Here is a 23,528-nt window from a genome sequence, read left to right as displayed (position 1 = left end):
TTCCCTATATTCCTCAATAGACCCATCTGATCCCTGCTTCCTAAACCTCATGTATGCTGCCTTCTTCCACCTGACTAGATTTTCCGCCTCACTTGTCACCCATGGTTCCTTCACCGTACCATTCTTTATCTTCCTCACTGGGATAAATTCATTCCTAACATCCTGCAAGAGATCCCTAAACATCGACCACATGTCCATAGTATATTTCCCTGCAAAAACATCATCCCAATTCACACCCGCAAGTTCTAGCCTTATAGCCTCATAATTTCCCCTTCCCCAGTTAAAAATTTTCCTGTCCTCTCTGATCCTATCCTTTTCCATAATAATGCTAAAGGCCAGGGAGCAGTGGTCACTGTCCCCCAGATGCTCACCCACTGAGAGATCTGTGACCTGACCTGGTTCGTTACCTAATACTAGATCTAGTACGGCGTTCCTCCTAGTCGGCCTGTCAACATACTGTGACAGGAATCCGTCCTGGACACACTTAAACTCTGCCCCATCTAAACGCTTGGAACTAATCAGGTGCCAATCAATATTAGGGAAGTTATAGTCACCCATGATAACAACCCTGTTATTTTTGCACCTTACCAAAATCTGCCTCCCAATCTGCTCCTTGGTATCTCTATTATAAAAGGTCTTTATTCAACACAGCAGATTCTCTGCAGAATCTACATTCAGTGGACACTTTATTAGGTACACCTGTGTGCCTGCTCGGAAATGCAAATGTCTAATCAGTCCATCGCATGGCAGCAACTCAATGCATTAAAGATTGTTGACATTTTCAAAAGGTTCGTCTGTTGCTCAGATCAAATATCAGAATGGGGAGGAAATGTGATCTAAGTGACTTTGACCATAGAATGATAGTCAGTGCCAGACAGGATGGTTTGGATATCTAAGGAACTGCCGATGTCCTGGAATTTCCAGGCAAAACAGTCACTGGATTTACAGAGAATTGTGTAGAAAAACAAAAAAACATCCAGCGAGCAGCAGTTCTGTGAGCGAAAACACCTTGCTAATGAGAGAGGTCAGAGGAAAATGGCCAAACTGATTCAAGTTGATGGAAGGCAACAGTAACTCAAAGAATTATATGTTACAACAGTAGTGTGCAGAAGAGCATTTCTAAACACACAACACTGCCATGTACTTTGCTTTACGGAAGCATGGCTAATCTCTACCACTTTGGATGAAAGACAGGACAGTTGAGTCTTCTAAAGGTATGCTTCACGATTAAGTCATTATGGTGCACAGCCATGATGGTCCTGTCTTAGCCCTGCTTACCTGAGCTTGAACATTTAGTGGTTAAGTGTCGTCTATTTTATCTGCTGAAGGAGTTTTCTGCCATTATCCTGGTAGCAGTGTACATTCCACACCTGGGCAACATCAGACAGGCACTGGAGGACCTGAGCACAGTGATTAGCAATCACAAAACGACACACCTTCATATACCTTCCTTGTAATTGTGGGGGGATTTCAACCAGCTCAGCTTGAAGAAGTCTCTGAACAACTACCACCAATATATCACCTGGGGAACCAATATATCATCAGTGTTGGGTCTTTTGTTCTTTATCATCTATATCAATTATCTGAATGACAATGTGGTTAACTGAATCAGCAAATTTGCAGATGACACCAGGATTGGCAGCATAGAGAACAGCAAGGAAGACTATCTTGGCTTGCAGCAGAATATGGACCAGCTACAAAGGAGGGCTGAAAAGTGGCAGATGGAATTTAATGCAGGTGAGTGTGAGGTCCTACGTGTCGGTAGGAACAACCAGGGTAGGTCTTACACAGTGAATAGTAGGGCACGGAGGAGTGCAGTAGAACAAAAGGATCTGGGAGTACAGGTTCATAATTCGTTGAAAGTGTTGATGCAGGTGGATAGGTTCATAAAGAAAGCTTTTAACACATTGGCCTTCATAAATCCAAATATTGAGTACCAGAGATGAGATGTTATGTTGAACTTTTATAAGATGTTGATGAGGACTTTTTTGGAGTATTGTGTGCAGTTTTGTTCACCTACCTGCAGAAAATGTGTAAGTAAGTTTGAAAGAGTACAGAGAAAATTTACAAGGATGTTGCCAGGTCTGGAGACTTGAGTTATAAGGAAGGATTAAATAGGTTAGGACTTTATTCCTTGGAATGTAGAAGATTGAGAGGAGATTTGACAGAGGTACATAAAATTATGAGGTATATAGATAGGGTAAATGCAAGCAGGATTTTTCATATGAGGTTGGGTAGGACTATAACTAGAGGTTATGAGTGAAAGGTGAAAAATTGAATGGGAACATGAGGAAAAACTTCTTTATTCAGAGGGTCATGAGAGTGTGGAATGAGCTGACAGCCGAAAATCCAGAACTATACAAGAAATCGACTCCAGCCTGGACACTGCACCATACTGCCTCAGGTGGAGTGCACTGGCTTCAAAGCCCTTCCCAGGAGGCACCACGACCCAAGGCCCATTCTCCACACACACAAGACAATGAGCGCATACAGAAAATTAGTAAAATACAACCACTCAAAATGTATATGCATATAGTTTTTGTTCTGGGCTAAGATTGTTAATGTTTTAGGTCAAGAGCCTTAATCTGCTCTGATTACCTGGTTTGATGCAGGCCACTTAATTGTTACAACATGCAGCCAAGCACCCAGCTGCTGGGGTTTTGATGCTCTAATTCTCTGGAATATGGACAGCTGGCATGGCCCCTTTAAAGATCCAAGACCACCCCACTAATTGTTGGTGGCCATGTTTTGGTGCCAGGATTTTAATATTTAAACGGTACCTCAAGTGAGGTTCGATGCTTAGTTGTCAGCTTTGAATTCTCGTCTAGCATCCAACTTAGAACCTTGTCCTCGATTCTAGTCTTGGATACTCCATCCTTGCCCAGGCTTCTCGACACAGTACGATTAAGCCTAACATGGACCCAGCAGGATATCGGAGCTTCTCATCAGCTGTGGCAGCCATAGCAGGAATATTTCAAAACAAACCTGGGAGATACATGATTTCCAAGTCGCCATGCACCAACTGTTGCTAAGAGGAAGCCAGAATCACCTGGGTGAGGCTAGTGATCACTTTATGGAGTCAGTGCATCTTCTGACCCTGGAGAGATTCAGCAATGACCCGGGTTCTTGCCGCGGCTTCCTCACTTAGTGTTCATTGGTGTTTGAACTCCAGCCACCCAGGTTCCCTGTAGAGTGCGGAAAGGTGGCCTTCATGATCTCTCTCCTGGCCTGGTCCACCACGCATTGGGAACGGAGGTCGGAGACCTACTCTGATTTGGAAGAATTCATGAACGCCACGAATTCCATTATCCTGCCAGGGCTAACAGAGCCTTGGACCGTCTGATGAGGATGTGCCGGGGTAGTCAGTCGGCAGCGGACTAGGCTATTGAATTTTGGACTTAGGCCGAGGTATGTGGCCGTAACAAGGAAGCCTTGACCACTCTGTACTGCCACTGATACAAGGCAAATCAAAGGATGTCGTTGCCTTGGGAGAGCCAGTAGAGGACTTAGAGGCTGTGATTGATCAGTCCATCCATCTCAATAATTGTCTGGCAAAGCAAAAGTGGAACACTCTCAGGGATCCAAGAGGGCTAGACCAAGCCTGGCCTCAGAGCATCACAGTTCCACCTCGTGACCTCAGACAATGACCAGCCTGCTTCCTACACAGGATCCTATCAAGCCAAGGCAGATCGGCCGCACAAGGCTCTCCGCTGATGAGATGTCCTGGCCTCAGAGTTGAGGTTGCTGCTATTACTGCAGGGAAGTAGGCCACCTGTGGGTCAACTATCCGAAGCTGCAGCCATCAGGAGAATTGCTATGACCGTCCAGCGTTGGGAGGACTGTGATCGTAGCAGCAACTATTCCCAACCCCACTGAATCTGGTGTCATGCTGAACGAGGAGATCTCCTGGAGAAAGAGCTGGCGAGAAGTGTGGACTCGTGGACTCTGGGGCAGCTGGTAATTTCCTGGTCTTGGGGACCTCCAAAATGCATAAAATCCTAAAGGGATTGGACAGGCTAGATGCAGGAAGATTGTTCCTGATGTTGGGGAAGTCCAGAATAAGGGGTCACAGTTTGAGGATAAAGGGGAAGCCTTTTAGGACCGAGATTAGGAAAAACTTCTTCACGCAGAGAGTGGTGAATCTGTGGAATTCTCTGCCACAGGAAACAGTTGAGGCCAGTTCATTGGCTATATTTAAGAGGGAGTTAGATATGGCCCTTGTGGCTAAAGGGATCAGGGGGTATGGAGAGAAGGCAGGTACAGGGTTCTGAGTTGGATGATCAGCCATGATCGTACTGAATGGCGGTACAGGCTCGAAGGGCCGAATGGCCTACTCCTGCACCTGTTTTCTGTGTTTCTATGTTTCCACAGGAGTTGAGCCAGCTCCTGCCCGCAACTGCTATGGACGGTCATTCTCTTGGGTCCGGACAGGTCCTGCACTGACATCGGTTTTGCAAACAAGGATAGAAGAACACACAGAGGACATTTGTTTCTATATCATCAATTGTCCTCACATACCCTTGATCCTCGGGCCCCCTCGGCTGTTCCAGCATAACCCTTCTGTGAGCTGGAAGGAAGGGAGGATCATTGAATGGTCCAGTTATTGCAAGAGGGAATGTTTCTGGCTTGGTGTTCCAACGCACAGACTCATCCGAGATCAGCGGCCAACGATGAGATAGACTTTTGCTCGGGGTAACCTGGAGCCCTTGGGAGACCCAGTCTTGCCTCCAAGGGCAGACAAGCCAGTTCCAGTCAACAGGTCTGTGTGAGCCCCAACCCTGTCTAGAAGGGGTGCACTGAAAGAGTCTCTAGTTCAGGGGCAAGCCAAGAGGCCCACCAAGGAGATGCCCAAGCAGTCTGGAATTCTAGCAGCCAAGCCTGAGGAACCCAGTTGCCAGGTCCCGGTCAAAGGGAAAAACTCCTAAACATAGACACTTGGACCATTTGTAGCACCTTGTTGCCATCGTCTGAGGACACAGACAAGGATTTGGTCTCTGTTTCAACTAAGGTAGTTAACCTATGAAAGAAACTCTGAGGTCTGCCAAATCACCCCACTGGGTATGGAGCCTCAGGAGTTGTCCTTGGAGGGTCGTTAGCTGGTAGTTGCAACAACCAAGCTGGTCAAAATCCCTTTCGTCTACAAGGATTTGGAAATTGCGTTCAGAATCAGAATCAGAATCAGGCTGATTAACACCGGCATGTGTCGTGAAATTTGTTAACTTAGCAGCAGCAGTTCAATGCAATACATAATATAGAAGAAAAACAAACAAATAAATAAATTACAGTATACGTATATTGAATAGATTAAGTATCATGCAAGAACAGAAATAATATATATTAAAAAGTGAGGTATTGTCCAAAGATTCAATGTCCATTTAGGAATCGGATGGCAGAGGGGAGAAGCTGTTTCTGAATTGCTGAGTGTGGCCTTCAGGCTTCTGTACCTCCTACCCGAGAACAGTGAGAAAGGGGCATTCCGTGGATGCTGGAGGTCCTTAATAATGGACGCTGTCTTTCTGAGACACCGCTCCTTGAAGATGTCCTGGGTACTTTGTAGGCTAGTACCCAAGATGAAGCCAACTAAATTTACCACCCTTTGCAGCTTCTTTCGATCCTGGGTAGTACCCCCTCCCATACCAGATAGTGGTGCAACCTGTCAGAATGCTCTCCACGGTAAAACTATAGAATTTTTTGAGTGTTTTTGTTGACGTACCAAATCCTAATGAAGTATAGTTGCTGTCTTGCCTTCTTTATAGCTGCATCAGTATGTCAGGACCAGGTAGGCCCTCAGAGATCTTGACACCCATGAACTTGTAGCTGTTTACTCTTTCCACTTCTGATCCCTCTATAAGGATTGGTATACTGTATATTCCTTCCTCTTACCCTTCCTGAAGTCCACAATCAGCAAGGGAAAGGCCTCGACTCGTCCACCGCATGGTATTTGTCTTCTGCGGTGTTGATTATATGTGCTTCAGGCCCTGAGAAAAGCGCTATGCATATGTACATAAAGAAGGCTCTTGCCATGAGATTCGTTTGGCTCTCAACTTCATCAGCTGATGCAGTCTTCTTCCTCATACAGAAAAAGGATGGGAGCCTGTGGCCATGTATTGATTATAAGACGGCTGAATTGCATAATGGTCAAAAATCGTTACCCCCTTTCCACTCACGAACACTGCCTTCAAGATTCTCCAAGGGGCAAGAGTATTCTTGAAGCTAGACTTGCGGAGTGCGTACAATCTGATCCACATAAAGGAAGGTGATGAGTGGAACACTGCCTTCAACACACCAGCAGGGCATTATGAACACCTGGTCATGACCTAAGGCCTCGTGAACGCACCAACAAATTATCAGGCCTTTATAAATGACATACTCCGAGATGCCCTCCATAAGTATTCCTTCCTGTACTTGGATAATATCATAAAACCATAATTAGAATAAGGTCATTTGGCCTATTATGTCTACTCTGCCATTCCATCATGCCTGATTTATTATTCCTCTCAACCTCACTCTCCTGCCTCTCCCTATAACATTTAACACCCTTACTAACCAAAAATTTATCAACATCTGCTTTAAATGTACTCAATGACTCGGCCTACGCAGTTGTCTATGGCAATGAATTCCACAGATTCAGCACCCTCTGGCTAAAGGAATTCTTCCTCATCTCCTCTCTAAACAGATGCCATGTAACTCCTGACTGACAGCATTGAGCAGCTGGAGCTGCAGATGGACTCACCCAGCAACTATCCTGATGCTGAGAGCATCATTGACAGCAGCTTTCGTGAGGTGATCACACCAATGGTAAACAGAGCAGGTATTGGATTACCACCAAGAGAGGTAAGAGAATAGGGAGGCCATTTCTCAATGTCATTCCCCTCAAGAACATGTATTTTCTTTAGGTACTGTTGGTGGGGGTGGGTGGAATGACCTTCCAGAGCAGTGGAGGCAGACATCTCTTTGCAGAGAACTGCAGTGACAGGAAGACATGTGAAACACAGGAGATTCTATGGTCATGAACAAGTCTCCAGAATGGAAAGTTGCCTCTGAAGTGTCAAGGCCAAGGTGCCTCAGAAGAAAAAGAACTTTTGGTCGACTGATACCTAGATTAAAGATAAATACATTTCATTGATAAGATGTAACCTATGAAATTGCTGGACTCAAGTGATGTGACTTGATGCATTAAATCTGAGCAGCTTCAAGAAAATACAGGATCAGCTGTACTATGATTATTAGAAAATTTACTGAATTATTATAACAAAGACATGTTTGCCCCTACTGTTCTGGAAGGCCATTCCACCATCCATATTTACTGAACAGTTTCACATATTACATATTAGAATGATGATATAAAATTATAAGCAAACATAGTGTAATGCCCTGATTAAGATTTTTATTGCTATGTTGTAAGTATTTCAGTTTAGCAGTTCTGTAAAAGCAGTGTGTTCTGCTTTTAGAATGTTTTGGTTTTGGCTAAAAGATAAGGGGCTATGATGTTCAACTGAAGAATGTTGTGTCAACCAATCAGGATGGGGGAATTGGGAGAAGGTTCTAGAAAGAGCTGGGTGGAGTGAGATTTGTGATGGGCAGTGTGGTTTGCGGGGCTTTTATTGGCAGGAGCTGCAGAGAGAACTGGAGAGAAGATGGCTGAGGCGGCCAGGGGAAGGCGTCCCTGTTGCTACGACTGAGGCCACGCAGCTGCCCACTATCCATCCCTGCTGCCAGCCAATAAATTAATGAATCAGGCTTGCAGCATTCCACACTGATACAGGATATTAAGAACAAGGGGATTGCAAGGGACAAAATAGATCTTCTTGAAGATCAGAGTGGTCATCTATGCATGGAACCAAAAGAAGTGGGAGAGATCTTAATTGGATTTTTTGCATCTGTATTTACTCGGGAAACAGACTCAGAGTCTATAGAAGAGAGGCAAAACAGCAGTGAGGACAGATTACAGAGGAGGAGGTGTTTGTTGTGGCGAGGATGTTGCCTGGACTTGCTGATCTGAATTATAGGTGTAAACCCGTAACCAAGTGCATATGCAAATTTGGCTTGTTAGATACCACTGTTAACAGTGGTGACTCAGCATTGAGGAGGCCACCCTTCACAAACAAAATCAGGTTGGGATCACCTTTCACAGACAAGTTGGAATGTTCCGATTAACGTGACATCAATTGAGCTAATGCTGTGTAAATACTGTCCATACACAATTATTGGTCAGCAAGAAATAACAGATTCTACACCTCATAGAATTATAAAGAAAGTATATTTACTAGTTTCAGCTTTATCAAATAGTTATTTAAAAAAAGAAAAGAAAGAAAAAAATAAAAGGGCCCCTTACGGTTAAACCAGTCTGAATGTGTACACGGCCGTTGGAGCTTGTACCTTCCGAAGCCGGGTATAACAGTTACTCTTGGCTCCAGACCCACAGTCTGCGTGAAAGTACCAGTCACAATCCAAACTTCCCTTGAAGCCCATCTCAAACAAACTGGCCCTCTCTCTCTCAGGAGTATTGGCTTTCCTCCTTGGAGCCATTCATCTGCAACGGGAACTCTCCTTTCCATGACACTCTGTGGCATCTTCCATTCTGTCCCACTCTGCAGCACCCACCAAAAAGGCCACGAACCAGACTACCGTCTGTCATAAACCTCTCTTCATCCTGCTCTCTCCACAACATTCCTAAGCTGAACAGCAGGGCTTCTTGCCTTTAGCCAGAACCAAAACATTCTACCAGTAGGACACACTGCTTTTGCAAAAACTGCTAAAATGAAATACCTACAGTGTGTCAGTAGAAATCTTACCCAGCACATTGCATAGGAAATGATTGAATAGGTTTGGACTAGAGATTAGGAGAATAATGGGAGATTTGATAGAGGTATACAATTTTATGAGGGTTATAGATGGGGTAAATGCAAGCGATCTTTTTCTACTGTACTGCGGTTGGATAAGACTAGAACTAGAGGTCACAGGTTAAAAGTGAAAGGTGAACTGTTTAAGTGGAAAATAAGCAGGAACTTCATCTAGAGGGTGGTAAGAGTGTGAAACAAGCTGCCAGCAGAAGTGTTGGATTTGGATTTAATGTCAAGATTTAAGAGAAAATTGGATAGGTACATGGAGGGAAGGGAAGTGAGGTCTATGGTAAAAGTGCAGGTCAATGGGACTAGACACATTAATATTTCGGCACAGACTAAATGGGCCCAAGGGCCTGTTTCTGTGCTGTGGTATGTTATGACTATGGGTTTATTTTACTTTCCTAAACATTGACTGACACTGCCATTATGTAAAGAGATTGGATAGGGTAAATTGATGAAATGTGTCCAATGAGGGAATACTTTTGGAGCAGTGACTAATAATTTTGTTAAAGGTAAAAGATAAGACAGGTCCACAAGTCGGAACTCCTAAATTGGTGTCAGGTTAATTTTGATGGCATTAGAAAGGAAAATGTGAGATTTGATTGGAGAGGTTATTAGCAGGAAAAGGGAGTTCTGGCAACTGGGAGGCTTTCAAAAGTGAGATATGGAGAGTTTAGTGCCAGCAAGAAGAGCCAAAGGGCCTGTTTCTGTGCTGTAGTTTCTATGGTTCTATGGTTCTAAGTTCTTGTTAGAATGAAGGATAAGACAGGCAGCATTAGAGAACCCTGACTGACAAAGGATATTGAGTCTCCTGTAGGATAAGAGAGGGATCGATCATATATAGGCACTATAAACACCAGTCAATTCGAATTGGCAACAACGTCTCCTCTACAATCTTCATCAGCACAGGTGTGCACCACAAGGCTGTGTGCTTAGCCCCCTGCTCTACTTGCTTTATACTTATGACAGTGCGGCTAAGCCCAACTCCAATGCCGTATTCAAGTTTGCTGACGACTCTACTCGCGTAAGCTGAATCAAAGGTGGCAATGAATTAGCATATAGCAGGGAGACTACATATCTGGCTGAGTGGTGCCATAACAACAACCTCTTACTCAACGTCAGCAAGACGAAGGAACTGATTATTTATTTCAAGAGGAGGAAACCAGAGGTCAATGAGCCAATCTTCATTGAAGGATTAGAGGTGGAGAAGATCAGCACCTTTAAATTCCTTGCTGTTATTATTTCAGAGGACCTACCCTGTGCCCAGCAAATAATTGCAATTAGAAAGAAAGCACAGCAATGTCTCTACTTAGGAATTTGTGAAGATTCAGCATGACATCTAAAACTTTGACAAACTCACATGGATATGCGGTGGAGAATATATTGACTGGCTACATCACAACCTGGTATGGAAACACCAATGTCCTTGAACGGAGAATTCTATAAAGGGTAGTGGATACGATTCAGTCCACCTTGGTAAAAGCCACCCACCATTGACCACTGTGCATGAAAGTACCATCCATCATCATGGATCCCTAACACCCAGGTTATTGGTTATTAGATTTATTGAGTATGCCTCCAAGAAAATGAATCTCAGGGATGTATAAAGTGACATATAAGCACTTTGATAATAAATTTACTTTGAATTACTGTCAAGCAAATTCTTATAAAGGATATTGGAGTACTCTTAAAAGGGAAATCATGAGGGTGCAAAAGAGGATGTGAGATATCTTTGGCAGATAAGATAAAGGAAAATCCTAAGAAATTGCATTAAAAGCAAAAGGATAACTAAGGAGATATGTGTGGAGTTATGGAAGACGAATAAGGCCTTGAATGAATGTATTTTATCTGTCTTTACTATGCGGAACATCATGGAAGCAAGAGAATTTAGGAAAGCTAATACTAATGTCCTGCACATTACAAAAGGAAGGGTGAAAACAGTTTGTAAATCTGTGGGTCCAGACCTTGTATCCTAGGACATTGTGGGAAGCCAAGAAAGAAATTACTGGGGCACTGAGAGAGATATTTATATCATGAAGCGCTGGAAGACTGGAAGGTGGCTAATATTGTGCTTTTATTTAAGAAGGGTTATAAGGACAAGTCAGGGAACTACTGGCTAATGAATCTAATATCAGTGGTGGAAAAGTTACGAGTGAGTAGTCTGAGACAGGACCTACTCTGTTTGAAGCAGTGAGGATTGAATAGGGATTGTTTTGTGCAATTTAATTGCATTTCTCAAATTTGAACTTTTTGATAAGGTGATTAAGAAGATTCACAAGGGCAGGGCAGTAGACTTTGTCAACAGGAGATTTGAAAAGGCCTATGACAAGGTACTGCTTGTCAGGTTGTTCTGAAGGTTTATATATATATATAGTCTCATGAGACCATGGATTTGCGCCCTGGAAGATTTCCAGGGCGCAGGCCTGGGCATGGTTGTATGGAAGACCAGTAGTTTCCCATGCTGCAAGTCACCCCTCTCCACGTCACCGATGTTGTCCAAGGGAAGGGCATTAGGACCCATACAGCTTGGCATCAGTGTCGTTGCAGAGCAATGTATGGTTAAGTGCCTTGCTCAAGGACACACACGCTGCCTCGGCCAAAGCTCGAACTAGCGACCTTCAAATCACTAGACGAACGCCTTAACCACTTGGCCACGCACCAACGCTCTGAAGGTTTAGATCACATGGAATCAAAGGTGAGCTAAGCAATTGGGTACAAAATTGGCTTGGTGAAAGGAATCAGAGGGTGCTAATGATAGATCATTAAGATTGGAGGCCTGTGACCAACGGTATGCTGCAGGGATTGGTGCTGGGTCTTCAGCTACTTGTCCTATTTATTACTGATTTAGAAGAGAATATACGGGGGGGGGGGCGGGGGGGTGATTGATAACTTCGTGGCTTAAGGTAGAAGGAGTCAATTTTAGAAAACCTAGCACATTTATTTTTCACCATATAGTTCCCTCCTACATTTACACACTTAGTCCAGCGGTTGTGGAGTATACGGATCTTGGACCTCCAGAAAGCGTACATAGCATGGGTGATTGATAAGTTCGTGGCCTAGGGTAGAAGGAGATGAATTATTAATTTCAAACTTTCTGCGTAATCACTCAAAGAGTTGGACTACATGTGCATGTAACGAGAGCTGTATAACTCATCTCCTTCTACCGAAGGCCACGAACTTAACAATCTCCCCTCGTAGATGACATGATTAGTAAACTACAGACGACAACAAAATTGGGTGGTATAACGGTCAGTGAAAAAGGTTATTTAGGATTACAGCAGGATCCAGATCAAACACGAAATTATGCCAGGGAACAGCAGGTAAAATTTAACTTGGACAAGTGTGATGTGATGTATTTTGGAGTCTATCCAGAACAGGACTTTTGCAATAAGTGGCAGAGCTTTAGAATGTATTGTAGGACAGAGAGACCTAGGGGTACAAATTCATAGTTCCCTGAAAAGGGTAACATGGGTAAGCAGGGTGGTGAAGAAGATATTTGTCAACCATTTGTTCAGGCATATTATTCCAATGCAGAAAAATCTTCCTCTCCAGTCCCAATTTAAAGAGCTGAGTTTTGGTCAAAATTACTTTTTTTTTGGAAGCCTAAATAGTTCAACTAATAAGTTTATTCCCATTTTTGTTAATATGAAATAATCTATTAAAATCTGTTATTTAAGAATTTTGCATTTATTCTCATTTGAAAACTGAAATAATAAATGATTCCTTGCTTTTCATTCACAAGAATGGTACATTTTACATGTTAAATGATTTTGTTTATAATAACTTTAAATATTCAGATGCATTTTAAAATTTTGGTTTACTCTTCTTCGTTTTTCTTTCTTCCAGCAGCATTTTATTTTTCTGATACTCCTCCGTAATTAGTTTCCATGCTCGAACAGTATCTTTTTGTAGCATGTGCCGTCCCTTAATAAAAGTTGTGTTTAGTTGATTCATTGTTCCTTTACTCAAGTGGGGAATCTCATCAAATGATTTCTATTTAAGATGCCGAGGAACATTGATTATAAGCTCTCCAGGTTGCTTTTTCACAGTCATTCCAGTGAATATTTCTTTGGATATTAAATCTAGGAACTTAAAGAGTTCTTGAGCAAACTTGCTGCAGGTTTCAATAAACGAATCAACTGCTCTCTGTGCATTAACAATTAATGATTCATAGAATGCATCAAGGTTGATAAAAACTCTATCTATTCTGCTCTTAATTGTCCGTTTATAGACACTAGCCTGCTTTTTTGTGTCTGCAAATGCTGCCTTTAAATTTCCTTTAACTCTCTTAATATATCCAGCAACTATTTGCCCATCTTCTTGAAACTCTGACTGCATGATTTTATAATATTCATTAAAAGTATTAATGGAATTATTTGCTTCTTTCTTCAGAATAATAACATTTTCCTCGATTAATTTTGGACATGCTTCTACATAATCTGCAACTTCTGTCAACTTTTGAACTAACATGTCATTAATTTCTTCAAGCCTGCCTGCCCATCCAGGCAAGAAATTACCAAAATATTCTTGGTAAATTGATTTAAAATTTCTGCTTCCTGTCGGAATATTTGCAATAGCCTCTCGCAACGCATCCTGGCACATTTGAATCAGTTTTAGAAGATATTGTTTCAAATTAACTGAATACTCATTCAACTGTTCTGCATACACTGAATTCATACCATCATTGTACCGCTGGTGAATTTTAGATTTCACAGCTTCAAAATTAATATTAACTGTATCTTTGTATTCTGAAACAATTTTTTCACCAAAACTGTGCATATTTTCTTTTAGGGAATAAAGAATCTTTTCAAAACTAAATTTTTTCATTCCTTCTAAAGCTTCAAGCAGCTTTCTTTGAACTTTCTGGAGAAACACTCTCAACTGGTCAATTATTTCTGCGCTATCAATGACTGTGTTAGTGCCAGATATTTTTAGCTCCACCTCCCCAAGGTAATTAACTGCATTTATGAGATATTGTTCCAGACCCTGAACAAGTCTTTGAATCATCACTGGTGCCTCATTTATGAAGAGTTTATATAGATCTTCAGCTTTATAAAGTTCATGACTTCCAGGAACATTAAATTTGTTTTGTTTTAGAAAATCATATACTGCCTCGATTGATTCCATAATTTTACGTTGATACTCTCGTGTCAAATTGGAAATGGTATCCAACAATGTGGTAATCATTTTGTGATAATCTTCGTTTGCTATTTTTAATGCTGCTCTCTTGTATAATTTCTTTGCTTTCCCTTTCATGTTTTGATACTCTGTTTCAATACCATCAACTGCAGACTGCAAACGATCATCAGTTTCTTTGATGGCATTGACTGTTTTTGTGTAGGCTTCATTGACATTCTGCTTCAGTATCTCCTTTACTTTTGGAAGAACGACGTTTATCTGAATTCCAAGATGTTGACTGTGATACTTGTTTGCACAGTCATAGACAGCTCCAATCATCTTGGGTATGCTCTTCTTTATGCCTTCTACGAAATCTGTGGTTACAAAATCTTCCCATTTGAAAGTCAGTTGAAGATTTTCCGTATTCTCCAGTGAGACTTGACTTTCCAAAATAACAATTTCCGCAGATGGCTGTCAAAAAAAGAATAATTGCATTGCATATGAGAATTATTATGCAATTGAAGCAACTTAGAAATAAGTTGTCGAAGCAATTCAGTAGTTAATCTGAGCATTCATAATTTAACATTGTGCTTGCAAGGACTACTAAAGGAAACATTATTTGTGGCTAGCTAGATACTGGTAGCTTCAATAACTTTAGCCATTATTTTTCATATGCATGAATAAGATACGTACTTCTTTATGGAAATATAACTTTCCATACAAAATTCCTGGTGCTCTCTCTTCAATTCTCATTCCGAGGAGTCCTGTAGATGGATTGGAGACTGATGAAGAAATTCCATTATTATCTCCAAACCAACTGAAGACAAGGTCTGTGAAAGTTGGACTGACGATGCTTACATCACATTTTGTAACTATCCTGATAAAGAAAATAAAAGAAATGGGTGGTCATTTACTCAAGAAAAGAAATGCCATTTTCTTTGGGTACAATCATTCAGTTTGAAAGAGACTGAACCCGAAACATTAACTTTTTCTCTTACCACAGATGATACCTGATCTGCTAAGAGTTTCTGAGCAACACACACAAGATGCTGGAAGAACTCAGCAGGCCAGGCAGCATCTAGGAAAAGAGTACAGTCGACGTTTCGGGCTGAAACCCTTTGACAGGACTGGAGAAAAAAAGCTGAGGGAGTAGATTTAAAAGGTGGAGGAGGGGAGAGAGAAACACAAGGTGACAGGTGAAACCTGAAGGGGGAGGGATGAAGTAAAGTGCTGGGAAGTAAACTGGTGAAAGTGACAGAAGGCCATGCAAGAAAGAAAAAAGGGGGGAAGGATCACCAGAGGGATGCGGTGGGTGGGCAAAGAGATAAGGTGAGAGAGGGAAAAGGGGTTGGGAAATGGTGAAGGGGGATGGGGCTCATTACCAGAAGTTCGAGAAATCGAAGTTCATGTCATCTGGTTGGAGGCTACCCAAACGGAATATAAGGTGTTGTTCCTCCAACCTAAGTGTGTCCTCATCACAATAGTGCAGGAGGCCATGGACAGACATATCGGAATGGAAATGGGAAGTGGAATTAAAATCGGTGGCCACTGGGAGATCCTGCTTTATCTGGTGGATGGAGCATGGGTACTCGGCGAAGTCGTCTCCCAATCTACGTTGGGTCTCACCGATATACAGGAGGCCACTCGAGGAGCACCAGACGCAGTATATGACCCCAACAGATTCACAGGTGAAGTGTCGCCTCATGTGGAAGGGGTGTTTAGGGCCCTGAATGGTAGTGAGGGAGGCGTAGCACTTGTTCCATTGGCATGGATAAGTGCCAGTAGGGAGATCAGTGGGGAGGGACGAATGGACAAGGGAGTCGTGTAGGGAGCGATCCCTGTGGAAGGCAGAAAGTGGTGGTGGGGGGAGGGAAAGATGTGCTTGGTGGTGAAATCCTGTTGGATATGGCAGAAGTTTCGGAGAGTTATGTGCTGGATGCGGAGGCTAGTGGGATAGCAGGTGAGGACAAGAGGAACCCTATCCTAGGGTGGCGACAGAGTGGGGTAAGAACGTGAAATGGAAGAGATGCAGTTGAGGGCACCGTTGATGGTGGAGGAAGGGTAGCCCCTTTCTTTGAAAAAGGAGCACATCTCCTTCGTTTTAGAATGAAAAGCCTCATCCAGAGAACAGATGCGGTGAACATGGAGGAATTGAAAGAAGAGGATGGCGTTTTTACAAATGAGTTTATAATAGACATCAGTGGATAAGCCGAGTGACAGTGAGATAGAGAAAGAGGAGGGAGGTGTCGGAAATGGACCAGGTAAATTTGAGGGCAGGGTGGAAGTTGGAGAAAAGTCGATCAAGTCAACAATTTCAGCATGGGTGTAGGAAGCAGCACCAATGTATTCGTTGATGTAGCATAGGAGAAGTTCAGGACAGTCACCAGTGTAGGCTTGGAACATAGACTGTTCCACATAGCTGACAAACAGACAGGCATAGCTGGGTCTCATACCAGTACCCATGATTACCTTTTGGGGTAGCCTCCAACCTAATAGCATGACATCGATTTCTCAAACTCCTTGTAATGCCTCCCACACCCACCTCATCCTCACTATTTCCCATCCCCTTCCCTCTCCCACGTTATTTCCTCGACTGCCCACTGCCTCCCTCTGGTGCTTCTCCCCCCCTTTTCTACCTTCCACGGTCTCCTGTCTCTTTCACCAGTTTATCTCCCGAATCTTTACTTCATCCCTTCCCCTTCAAGTTTCATCTATTACACTTGCGGTTGTCCCCTCCCTCCACCTTGAAATCTACTGCTCAGCTTTTTTTCTTCAGTCCTGCCGATTGGTTTCAGCCTAAAACGTTGACTGTACTCTTTTCCTGCTGAGTTCCTCCAGCATTTTGTGTGTGTTGCTCGGATTTCCAGCATCTGCAGTTTTATCTTGTTTGTGCTAGGAGTTTCCAGTACTTTCTGATTTTACTTCAAAGATTTAAAAAAAAAATTATTACTGCTTTTCTATTTAAGTTAGAGGACCTAAAGTAGATCTGTGTCTTTGCTACCTGAGCTGTAATTAAGCACAACAGAACAGGTTTGCAAAACCTAAAAGGTTTTTTTATTCTTTTTGAATTTAATATTATTATGAATTTATTATTAATCATCCGAATTCTGTCAAGGTGTAGAATGTAGAAGAAGCATTGAATAATATCACAGTTGATTATTTTTTACTTCACTGTTCTAACACAACACCTTGCCCTAATCTACATCCTGCATCCCTTATCCTAACCTTATATCCTTTTTCACAGCACTAATCCCTTGATTTCCTTAACATCCAAAACTGTTATCAATCTCTACAATATACCAAGCAACTGAGACTCCACAGCCCAAAATCTACTCTACTAAACTAATGAACATGAATGCAGAAAAACTGCGATGTTCAATTAACCACAATAAATCACAGGACATTAAGTAAACTATGTAGTCGTGACTGGTGTTGTTAGAGATTCAGTGACCTAGGCAAGTGGGAATAACACTGTGAATGTAGTGACAAAGCTTTGTGTCAGGAGATATCAAGCATTACAGGATATCCAGCCTGTTCTTTATTAAGTTGCTGGGTTTATCGTTAGTGGGGCCCTGCTCCCATTACATCCCAGAACTCTGATGGTGTGGTCCACTGAATATTAAGAATTGGCAGAGAGACTCTTTTAGCGATTGTCATTGCCTAACACAAATTTACTTGCTACTATAACAGAATTTTCCTAGACCTTCTTGAGAAATGGAATTGGACATTACGCAGTTCTTAATGAATATTCCCACCTCTGAATGTAAGATTAGTCGTTCATGCCCGCTCTTCCATTTTCAGTAAGATCACTGCTGATTCTTCACATTAGTACACCATTCCTGCACTAACCCCATATCATTTGATTGTCTTGATGTTAAAAAATATTCTCAGTCTCCATCTTGAATATACTCAGCAACTCAAACTTCAAAGTTATAGAACCATAGAAACCCTACAGCATAATACAGGCCCTTCAACCCACGAAGCTGTGCCGAACATGTTCTTAACTTAGAAATTACCTAGGGTTACCCATAGCCTTCTGTTTTTCTGAGCTCCATGTACCTGTCCAGGAGTCTCTTACGAGACACCATTGTATCTGCCTCCAACACGGTCACTGGCAGCCCATTCCACGCGCTCACCACTCTGCATAAAAAACTTACCCTGACATCTCCTCTGTACCTACTTCCAAGCACCTTAAAACTATGCCCTCTTGTGCTAGCCATTTAAGCGATGGAAAAAAGCCTCTGACTATCCACACGATCAATGCCTCTCACCATCTTGTACACCTCTATCAGGTAACCTCTCATCCTCCGTCGCTCCAAGGAAAATAGGCAAATTTCACTCAACCTATTCTCCTCAATACAGGCAACATTCTTGTAAATCTCCTCTGCACCCTTTCTATGGTTTCCACATCCTTCCTGTACTGAGGCGACCAGAACTGAGCTCAGTACTCCAAGTGGGGTCTGACCAGGCTCCTATATAGCTGTAACATTACCTCTTGGCTCCTAAACTCAATCCCACGATTGATGAAGACCAATGCACCGTATCTTTCTTAACCACAGAGTCAACCTGCGCAGCAGCTTTGAGTATTCTATGGACTCGGACCCCAAGATCCCTCTGATCCTCCACACTGCCAAGAGGCTTACCATCAATACTATATTCTGCCATCATATTTGACCTACCAAAATGAACCACTTCACACTTATCTGGGTTGAACTCCATTTGCCACTTCTCAGCCTAGTTTTGCAGTTTTGCATCCTATCAATGTCCCGCTGTAACCTCTGACAGCCCTCCACACTATCCACAACACCTCCAACTTTTGTGTCATCAGCAAATTTACTAAGCCATCCCTCCACTTCCACATCCAGGTCATTTATTAAAATCATGAAGAGTAGGGGTCTCAGAACAGATCCCTGAGGCACACCACTGGTGACTGACCTCCATGCAGAATACAACCTGTCTATAACCACTCTATGCCTTCTGTGGGCAAGCCAGTTCTGGATCAACAAAGCAATTTCCCCTTGGATCCCATGCCTCCTTACTTTCTCAATAAGCCTTGCATGGAGTACCTTGTCAAAAGTCTTGCTGAAATCCATTTACACTACATCTACTGCTCTACCATCATCAATGTATTTAGTCACATCCTCAAAAAATTCAATCAGGCTTGTAAGGGACGACCAGCCTTTGACAGAGCCATGCTGATCACTCCTAATCATATAATGCCTCTCCAAATGTTCATAAATCCTGCCTCTCAGGAACTCTCCATCAACTTACCAACCAATGAAGTAAGACTCACTGGTCCATAATTTTCTGGGCTATCTCTACTCCCTCTCTTGAATAATGGAACAACATCCGCAACGCTCCAATCCTCCAGAACCTCTGCCTTCCCCATTGATGATGCAAAGATCATCGCCAGAGGCTCAGCAATCTCCTCCCTTGCCTCCCACAGTAGCCTGAGATACATCTTGTCTGGTCCCCGTGACTTATCCAACTTGATGCTTTCCAAAAGCTCCAGCACATCCTCTTTCTTAATAGCTACATGCTCAAGCTTTTCAGTCTGCTGTAAGTCATCCCTACAGTCGCCAACATCCTTTTCCATAGTGAATACTGAAGCAAAGTACTCATTAAGTACCTCTGTTATCTCCTCCGGTTCCACACACTTTGCCACTGTCACACTTGATTGGTTCTATTCTCTGACGTCTTATCCTCTTGCTTTTCACATACTTGTAGAATGCCTTGGGGTTTTCCTTAATCCTGTCTGCCAAGGCCTTCTCATGGCCTCTTCTGGCTCTCCTAATTTCTTTCTTCAGCTCCTTCCTGCTAGCCTTATAATCTTCTAGATCTCTATCATTACCTAATTTTTTGAGCCTTTCGTATGCTCTTCTTTTCTTCTTGACTAGATTTACAACAGCCTTTATAGAGCACAGTTCTGGTACCTACCGTCCTTTCCCTGTCTCATTGAAACGTACCTTTGTAGAACTCAATGCAAATATCCCCTAAGCATTTGCCACATTTCTTCTGTACACTTCCCTGAGAACATCTATTCCCAATTTATGCTTCCAAGTTCCTGCCTGATAGCCTCACATTTCCCCTTACTTCAATTAAACGCTTCCCTAACTTGTCTGTTCCAATCGCTCTCCAATGCTATGGTAAAGGAGATAGAATTGTGATCACTATCTCCAAAATGCTCTCCCACTGAGAGATCTGATTCCTGACCATGTTCCTTTCCCATTACCAGATCAAGTACAGCCTCTCCTCTTCTAAGCTGAACTACATATTGTGTCAAGAAACGTTCTTGAACACACCTAACAAATTCCACCCCATCTAAACCCCTCGCTCTAGGGACATGCCAGTTGATATTTAGGAAATTAAAATCTCCCACCACGACAGCCCTGTTATTATTACACCTTTCCAGAATCTGTCTTCCGATCTGATCCTCGATTTCCCTGTTACTATTGGGTGGTCTATAAAAAACACCCTGTAGAGTTATTGACCCCTTCCTGTTCCTAACTTCCACCCACAGAGACTCCATAGACAATCCCTCTATGTCTTCCTCCTTTTCTGCAGTCGTGACACTATCTCTGATTAACAGTGCTGCGCCCCCACCTCTTTTGCCTCCCTCCCTGTCCTTTCTGAAACATCTAAAGCCTGGCACTTGAAATAACCATTCCTGCCCCTGAGCCATCCAAGTCTCTGTAATGGCCATAACATCATAGCTCTAAGTACTGATCCACACTCATGCTTTGTTCATGATACTTCTTGCGTTAAAATAGACACATCTCAAACCGTCAGCCTGAGGGCATCCCTTCTCTATCACCTGCCTATCCTCCCTCTCGCCCTGTCCCAAGCTTTCTCTATTTGTGAGCCAACTGCCTCTTCCCCAGTCTCTTCAGTTTGGTTCCCACTCCCCAGCAATCCTAGTTTAAACTCTCTCCAATAGCCTTAGCAAACCTCCCCGCCAGGATATTGGTCCCCCTGGGATTCAAGTGTAACCCATTCTTTTTGTTCAGGTCACTCCTGCCCCAAAAGAGTTCCCAATGATCCAGAAATCTGAATCCCTGCCCCCGCTCTGATCTCTCAGCCATGCAATTATCCTCCACCTCACTCTATTCCTATACTCACTGTCATGTGGCAGGGGCAGTAATCCCCAGATGGCTATCTTTGAGGTCCTGCTTCTCAACTTTGTTCCTAACTCCCTGTAGTCTGCTTTCAGGACCTCCTCCTTTTTCCTACCTATGTCGTTGGTACCAATGTGTACCACAACCTCTGGCTGTCCACCTTCCCACTTCAGGATATCATGGATGCGATCAGAAACATTCTGGACCCTGGCACCTGGGAGGCAAACTACCATCCATATTTCTTTCCTGTGTCCACAGAATCGCCTCTCTGACCCCCTAACTATAGAGTCCCCTATCACTGCTGCCATCTTCTTCCTTTCCCTACCTTTCTGAGTTACAGGGCCAGACTCTGTGACAGAGGCACGGCCACTGTTGCTTCCCCCAGGTAGACTGTTCCCCAACAGTACTCAAGCAGGAGTACTTATTGTCAAGGGGTACAGCCACAGAGGTGCTTTCTAGCCTCTGACTCCTGCCCTTCCTTGTCCTGACTGTTACCCACTTATCTGTCTCCCCAGGCCCTGGTGTGACTACCTGCCTATAGGTCCTATCTATCACCTCCACACTTTCCCTGACCAGATGAAGGTTATCAAGCTGCATCTCCAGTTCTCTAACATGGTCTCTAAGGAGCTGCAGCTTGACGCACCTGATGCAGATGTGGCTGTCCAGGAGGCTGGGAGTTTCCAGGACTTCCCACATCTGACACAGAGCACAGAACACCGGCTTCACACAAGTATTTCCTGTCTGTATTCTACACAGATAACCTGTTATCGCCAAAGCCCCATTGAGCAAAAGCCTTCCTACTCTGTCTCTGTCTACTCCAATGCCCGCTCTATAAAGCTGTCTCCTTTTAAACTCTTCTCGCTGTTCTCACTGGCTGATGCCCACATGCTTGCGCAGTTGTGCCCCGATCAAACTGCTGAAGAAATAACTGTCTCCTTTTGAACTCTTCTCGCCATTCTCATTGGCTGATGTCCACGCGCTTGCTCAGTCATGCCCCGATCAAACCGCTTTAGAAATTTGGCCTGTCCCCTAAAACCCTCACTAATTTTTATAGACGCACCGTAGAAAGCATTCTTCTAGGGTGCATCACAACCTGGTATGGAAGTTGTCCTGTCCAAGACCAGAAGAAGCTGCAGAAGATCGTGATCATAGCCCAGCACATCACACAACCCAATCTTCTGTCCTTGGACTCACTTTACACCACATGCTGTCGGAACAGTGCTGCCAAGATAATCAAGGACACGACCCACCTAGCCAACACACTTTTCATCCCTCTTCCCTCCGGGAGAAGGCTCAGGAGCTTGAAGACCCGTACGGCCAGATTTGGGAACAGCTTCTTTCCAACTGTGATAAGACTGCTGAACGGATCCAGACCTGCATCTGGGCCGTATCCTCCAAATATCCAGACCTGCCTCTCGGTTTTTCTTTTGCATTATCTTACTTTCCATTTTCTATTTTCTATTTATGATTTATAATTTAAATTTTTAATATTTACTATCGATTTGTACTCCATGGAGCGGGAAGTGCAGAATCAAATATCGCTGTGATGATTGTACGTTCTAGTGTCAGTTGTTTGGTGACAATAAAGTATAAAGTAAAGTATGAAATTAAATAACCTGCCTGACTTGCTGAGTTCCTCCAACAGTTTTGGCGTGATGCTGTACATTTCCAACATAAGCAGTTTGTGACTGCTTATTCCCCTCCATGGATGCTACCTAACTAGCTGAGTTCCTTCAACTTTTTGTGAGTGTTGCTCTTTTCATTATAAATTTACAAGGACTTATAAATTACTGGCTGAATAAAATTCTTATAATCTCAGTTCTGTACAGCAAATAAGGCAGTAGCTTATGGTTCTAGAAACCCCCCACCAGGAGAAACATTAAGCCTGCATCTTCCATGTCAACCCCTTACAAATCTTGTCAGAGTTTCATTGAAGTAATATCTCATTTCTTCTGGAAAGTAATAGCCCAGTTGCTTAATATCTCCTTTATGAAAATCTTGTTGTCTCTGGAATAGACCTGATTTTCTTTCATTGTAGTACTTATACTGCAGTTCTGCAGCATATAACAATAAGATCACAAGATATAGGAGCAGAATTAGGCTATTAGGCACATTAAGTCTGCTCCACCATTTCATCATGACTGATCCAATTTTCCTCTTAGCCTCAATCTCCTGCTTTCTCCCTGTATCCCTTCATGTCCTAACTCATCAAGAATCTATCAACCTGTGCCTTAAATATACATAAAGATGTGGCCTCCACAGCTGCCTGTGGCAAAGAGTTCCACAGGTTCACCACTCTTTGGCTGAAGAAATTCCTTCTTATCTCCATTCTAGAAGGACACCCGTCTATTCTGAGGCTGTGTTGTCTGCTCTTAGACTCTGCCTACCATAAGAAACATCTTCTCCACATCCACTCTGGGCCTGTATTCACTAGAATTCAGAAGAATGA

The 23,528-nt window shown here is 43.0% G+C and overlaps 1 protein-coding gene across 2 annotated transcripts in view; it reads right to left on the bottom strand.

The window, feature by feature from the left end:
* Positions 1 to 12,512: 12,512 nt before the first annotated feature.
* apoba (apolipoprotein Ba) overlaps positions 12,513 to 23,528 on the bottom strand; it is a 70,561-nt gene continuing 59,545 nt past the window's right edge. For both annotated transcript variants that reach the window (XM_072251319.1, XM_072251320.1), the window contains 2 exons: positions 14,658 to 14,841; positions 12,513 to 14,435 (listed from right to left, as the gene is read on the bottom strand). In XM_072251319.1, the coding sequence (XP_072107420.1) occupies positions 12,840 to 14,435; positions 14,658 to 14,841 (1,780 nt within the window). In that variant the 3' untranslated portion in view covers positions 12,513 to 12,839. The remainder of the gene's footprint in view (positions 14,436 to 14,657; positions 14,842 to 23,528) is intronic.

The sequence above is a fragment of the Mobula birostris genome, chromosome 2 (assembly GCF_030028105.1).
Source record: "Mobula birostris isolate sMobBir1 chromosome 2, sMobBir1.hap1, whole genome shotgun sequence".
NCBI lineage: Eukaryota > Metazoa > Chordata > Chondrichthyes > Myliobatiformes > Myliobatidae > Mobula > Mobula birostris.
Note: the sequence above shows the minus strand (reverse complement) of the source record. Positions and strands in the feature narration are given on the sequence as shown.